General features: G+C 38.3%; 1 protein-coding gene across 2 annotated transcripts; it reads right to left on the bottom strand.

The window, feature by feature from the left end:
- Positions 1-380: 380 nt before the first annotated feature.
- On the bottom strand, positions 381-4,867 carry LOC115997552. Of its 2 annotated transcripts, none has more exons than XM_031237132.1 (6): positions 4,285-4,867; positions 3,846-4,198; positions 3,662-3,737; positions 3,175-3,575; positions 3,027-3,099; positions 381-1,412 (listed from the first exon to the last, which is right to left on the bottom strand). In XM_031237132.1, exons 1-4 carry the CDS (start codon positions 4,289-4,291, stop codon positions 3,235-3,237), a joined length of 777 nt encoding a protein of 258 aa, XP_031092992.1. In that variant the 5' UTR covers positions 4,292-4,867; the 3' UTR covers positions 381-1,412; positions 3,027-3,099; positions 3,175-3,234. The 2 variants fall into 2 exon arrangements, with proteins under 2 accessions (XP_031092992.1, XP_031092991.1); XM_031237131.1 differs by having other exon boundaries at positions 3,027-3,102; positions 4,285-4,866.
- Between the last annotated feature and the right edge of the window lie 54 nt (positions 4,868-4,921).

Here is a 4,921-nt window from a genome sequence, read left to right as displayed (position 1 = left end):
TTTCCGCCGTAGACAACACACACACACATCACCATTTCCGGCGGAAACCATGGTATGGTTTCCGCCGGAAACCAAGTGCTTTGGTTTCCGGCGAGAAAGCCGGAAACCAGAGCACTGCTCTGGTTCTCGGTGAGGAACTAGAGCGGGAATCCGGCGGAAACGGGATTTTTTTTTAATTTTAATTATTATTATTATTATTATAAATTATAAATATTATTTTTAATATTATTATAAATATTTTAATATTTTAAATAAAATAATAAAAATATATAATTACACATTTCTACCCATTTTACGGAAAATGTACCAAACACACAAAGACAGTTTTCCCGAATGCATCCAAACACTAGAAATAAAACCATTTTCTGGAAAATGACTCATTTTCCAGAAGTTATTTTCCTTCTTTCCAAACACACCCTTAATGTTGTTTTCATTGTGTATCATACATTGAACTTGAAGTATATTTTCTTCGAACTTAATACTAAAGATGTATTCAACCTTAACTATCCTTTCAGAAGGGTTATTTCTAGGACTCAAACTCTTTACCTAATAGATGAATGAGAAATTGATCAGTAGACCAAAGACCAAATTCAACCTGCTAAGACCTTGTGGTCTAGTGGCACCCAGTTGCACTCCTCTATGGAAGGGGTAGGTTTAAACCTAAGTGGAGGCGATCTTGACCACAGCTTAATATCTTAGTGTTTTAAGCCTTTTAGGGACCTCAAGAAAAATAGATAATCACTTTGAATTTAGAAATAAAATGAGTTCTCTTGCTCTGAAAATTTTCCTTGTTGCAACAATGGAAACAACCAGGTCCCAAGAGATTTGAGCATCTGCACCGCATTGCCATCGGATTTCCAGAAACCAGATTCTTTTACTCCGGGACAAAAAAGGCCAACCTGGTACAGTGGTATATATGTTTATATGTCCATGAATATGACAGACCTTATTAATCATATGCAAGAGGTCACGTAGTTCACCAACATTAAGAACATTTATTAAGATCTCCTTGACATCAGTGGGTTCACTCAGATACCAAAATAGGAATGCTTGATGTTCTCAGATCAGGATCCGATTTCCTCTTCCAAGAGTAATTTTAGGTGAACCTTTGTTGATGAAGTCATTGAGCACTTAACTATTAAATTGTTCCTAGGAATCTCCAACGCACTGCTGCAACTAAATCAAAAAATCTTTATTCTCAAACTTTAAAGACCGGAAGATTTCATGCATGACCATTCCTCTCTGCTTTTGCTTTTCAACACCTGTTTTATTCACCCCTGCACGCTTAATTTGTTCTACTGAGACTATTCCTGCAAATGACGAACCTATCGTCAACTGCTTCGCAAGATCAATAATATCAAAATGCCCGATTGCCACTAGCTTATCTTGCTCCAAGCAAACAGATTCCACCCCTGTTGAAAAAAATGAAAACATAAAATAATAATTGCCATTTTTGGTCCTATTGTTATTGGGTCATTACCAATTTTAGTTCACTTCATTAATTTTTGTCACATTGCGGCCAGTCTTATTTAGTCATTGCCACTTTTAGTACACCGTTAAAATTTTCGTTAAATGGTCATCCAAAGCAGGGGTATTTTGGTCTTTTCATGCTTTGGTCATCTCCTTTACCCTTTGCTTTGGTTGCTGGAGGAATATTAGTAGATCTTACACCTCTCAGTCTACGTTCCACACCAGCGTCGAGAGAAGAGGCGTTCCCAGGCGAGGGTGGTGGTGGAGACGACGAGCTCGAGGAGGAGAAGTGGGCGGTGTCGGCGTCGGCGGAGGACTTGGAGTTTGTTTGGATGCAAAAGCTGACTTTTCCGCGGCGGTAGCCGAGGAGGGTGCCAGTGATGGTGGTGGAGGAGGAAGAGATGTAGGCCGGTTGTTATCGGCGTTGATAGTTGTCAGAGGTCTGACTAGAGTTTTCGTCGTCGGTATCTTCTTCGACGAAGGTGCAGTTGTAGCTGGGAATAAGGAACTCCATGATGGCACGGAGGAGCCGCTATGACCGATCGACCTGCTTTTGGCAATCCACGGTGACAACTCCGGTAGAAATGAACAGCTTCACCTGATGCTCCCTCTCCACTCCGACAAGCAACGCCTTCGCTGCCTCCACCTCTGCGCCTTCGGCAAACAAATGTGCGTGAAGTGGAAGAGAAATAGATGGGCAGAGACTATAGAGCATGAAAAGACCAAAATATCTCTGTTTTGGACGGACATTTGACAGAAATTTTAACGATGGACTAAAAGTGGCCAGGACTAAATAAGACTGGCCGCAATGTGACAAAAATTAATGAAGTGGACTAAAATTGGAAATGTCCCAATAACAGTAGGACCAAAAATGACAATGACTCTAAAATAAATAATGAGTATACAAATATAATAACAATGGCAATTAAGAGATGAGCAAATACCAATATTGGTCCCACGAATATTAGTAAAATGACAGTTTTGATCCACATATTTAATTTATACCAATTTCCATCCACGACTATTGTTGTAGTACCAATTTTCATCCACAACTATTGTTTTAGTAACAAATTCATCACGCCGGTCACCCATCCGTTTAAAACGTGCCGTAATTAAAATTTTTAAGGGCTTTTTCGTCATTTTCAACTTAATATCCCAATTTGAGCATGAATAAATGGATTTAAGCCCTAAGATTGATTACAATTCGCAGTTTTCCTCCTCATCTTACCTTAATTTGAGGAGGAGAGCTATGAATTCTGATCAATCTTAGGACTTAAATCATTTTTTATTCATGCTCAAATTGATATCTTAATTTGGAAATGATGAAAATACCCTTCAAATTTTAAATTTTGGCACGTTTTTAAACGGATGAGTGACCGGCGCAATGAATTTTGACACTAAAATAATAGTTGTGGATGAAAATTGGTACTAAAACAATAGTCGTGGATGAAAATTGGTAGAAATTAAACATGTGGATCAAAATTGTCATTTTGCTAATACTCGTGGGACTAAAATTGGTATTTGCTCATTAAGAGATTAAGTCAAGTCAATAATACCCATCACGCCAGAAGCAATTTTAAGGGCCTAGGCTCTCTCCTTCTGATTATGTAACTTTAATCTGATGATGGCCTTCTGAAAATTTCATAAGAGGTGATTAGACATTCAAAAAGAGTAAACTTTCATGTCTTATCAATTTAAGCATACCCTCTTTTAACTTCATTCCAGAAACCTGGGATTCTGATGATGACAAATGAGAAGAAGATTCTACAGAAGCCTGGGATTCAGATGTTGACAGAGGATATAAGAAGATTTTCCAGAAGATGTGGATGATGGCATAGGAGGCCTACTTGGAGAACAGGAATGACTTTTCTTGTTTTCATCTTCCTCAGAACTCAACCACCCCATAGGTAATGTGGTATCCGTGCCAATTCGTTTCTGCTTTTGCTTTTCATCACCTGTTTTATTTACCCCTGCACGCTTAATTTCTTCTATTGAGAGTAGGTCTGCAAATGACAAACCTTTTCTCAACTGCTTCGCAAGAGCAAAAAGATCAAAATCCCCAATTGCCACTAGCTTATCTTCCTCCAAGCCAACAGATACCACCCCTGTTGAAAAAATGAAAACATAAAATAAATAATGAGTATATAAATATAACAAAGGCAATTAAGAGACTAAGTCAAGTCAATAATACCTGCCACGCAAGTAGCAATTACAAGGGCCTTGGCTATCGCCTTCTGATTATGTAACTTTAAACTGAAGATGGCCATCTGAAAATTTCATAAGAGGTGATTAGAACATTCAAAAAGAGTAAATTTTCACGTCTTATCAATTTAAGCATACCCTCTTTAAGTTTTCAAAAAAAAAAAAAAGCATACCCTCTTTAACTTCATTCCAGAAACCTGGGATTCAGATGTTGACAGAGGATAAGAGGATTTTCCAGAAGATGTGGATGATGGCGTAGGAGGCCTACTTGGAGAACAGGAATGACTTTTCTTGTTTTCATTTTCCTCAGAACTCAACCACCCAATTGGTAATGTGGTATCCGTGCCAATTCCTTTCTGCTTTGGCTTTTCATCACCTGTTTTATTCACCCCTGCACGCTTAATTTCTTCTATTGAGACTGTTTCTGCAAATGACAAACGTCTCCTCAACTCACACGCAAGCCCAATAATATCAAAATTCCCGATTGCCACTAACTTATCTTGCTCCAAGCTAACAGATTCCACCCCTGTTGAAAAAATGAAAACATAAAATAAATAATGAGTATATAAATATAACAATGGCAATTAAGAGATTAAGTCAAGTCAATAATACCTGCCATGCTAAAAGCAATTCTAAGGGCCTTGGCTCTCTCCTTCTGATTATGTAACTTTAATCTGATGATGGCCTTCTGAAAATTTCATAAGAGGTGATTAGACATTCAGAAAGAGTAGATTTTCATGTCTTACTACTTTGAGAACAGGAATCACTTCTCTTCTTTTCATCTTCCCGAGAAGGTGGAGGTAGAAGAAACTGTAGAAAACAGATGTGTCTGAATGTTTGTGTATATATAGAAGATGAAGTTGGACATGGGCAGCCACAGAGAGGGGTATTGTGGTTCATGTTAATAGTTTACATTTAACTTCTTTTTTTTTGGGCAATGTACAGGACAGTTAAAAAAGGAATCTAATAATATTCTAACTTACAATAACAGTAAAATTTGGTATATTAAATAATGGGTGAGAAAATTCTCTCTACGCAGAGAAACAGTGAAGAACAGGATCTCCTTGAGCGAAGCACAAAGAAGACGAAAATGCCGACGGATTCGCCGTTGTTTGACAACACAACGAACAAGGAGGCGGCTGTTGCCATCAGGGTCACAAGGACGCACAGTGTGAGGGAAAGAGACTAGGCGTCTTGTCCCTCGGGGTCCCCCCTCCACTCCCTGATCTAAAAAAAAAAAAAAAAAAAA

This window comes from Ipomoea triloba, chromosome 11 (genome assembly GCF_003576645.1).
Source record: "Ipomoea triloba cultivar NCNSP0323 chromosome 11, ASM357664v1".
Lineage (NCBI taxonomy): Eukaryota > Viridiplantae > Streptophyta > Magnoliopsida > Solanales > Convolvulaceae > Ipomoea > Ipomoea triloba.
The sequence above is the reverse complement of the archived record's forward strand: the minus strand, read 5'-3'. Positions and strand labels throughout refer to the sequence as shown.

Excerpts from the sequence above, each read along its gene's own strand:
- LOC115997552 (XM_031237132.1), bottom strand. Across the intron at positions 3,738-3,845 it reads CTGGAATGAAGTTAAAGAGG|ATGGCCATCTTCAGTTTAAA; the intron begins GTATGCTTTTTT and ends TGAAATTTTCAG. Across the intron at positions 3,576-3,661 it reads AATTGCTACTTGCGTGGCAG|GGGTGGTATCTGTTGGCTTG; the intron begins GTATTATTGACT and ends TTTTTTCAACAG.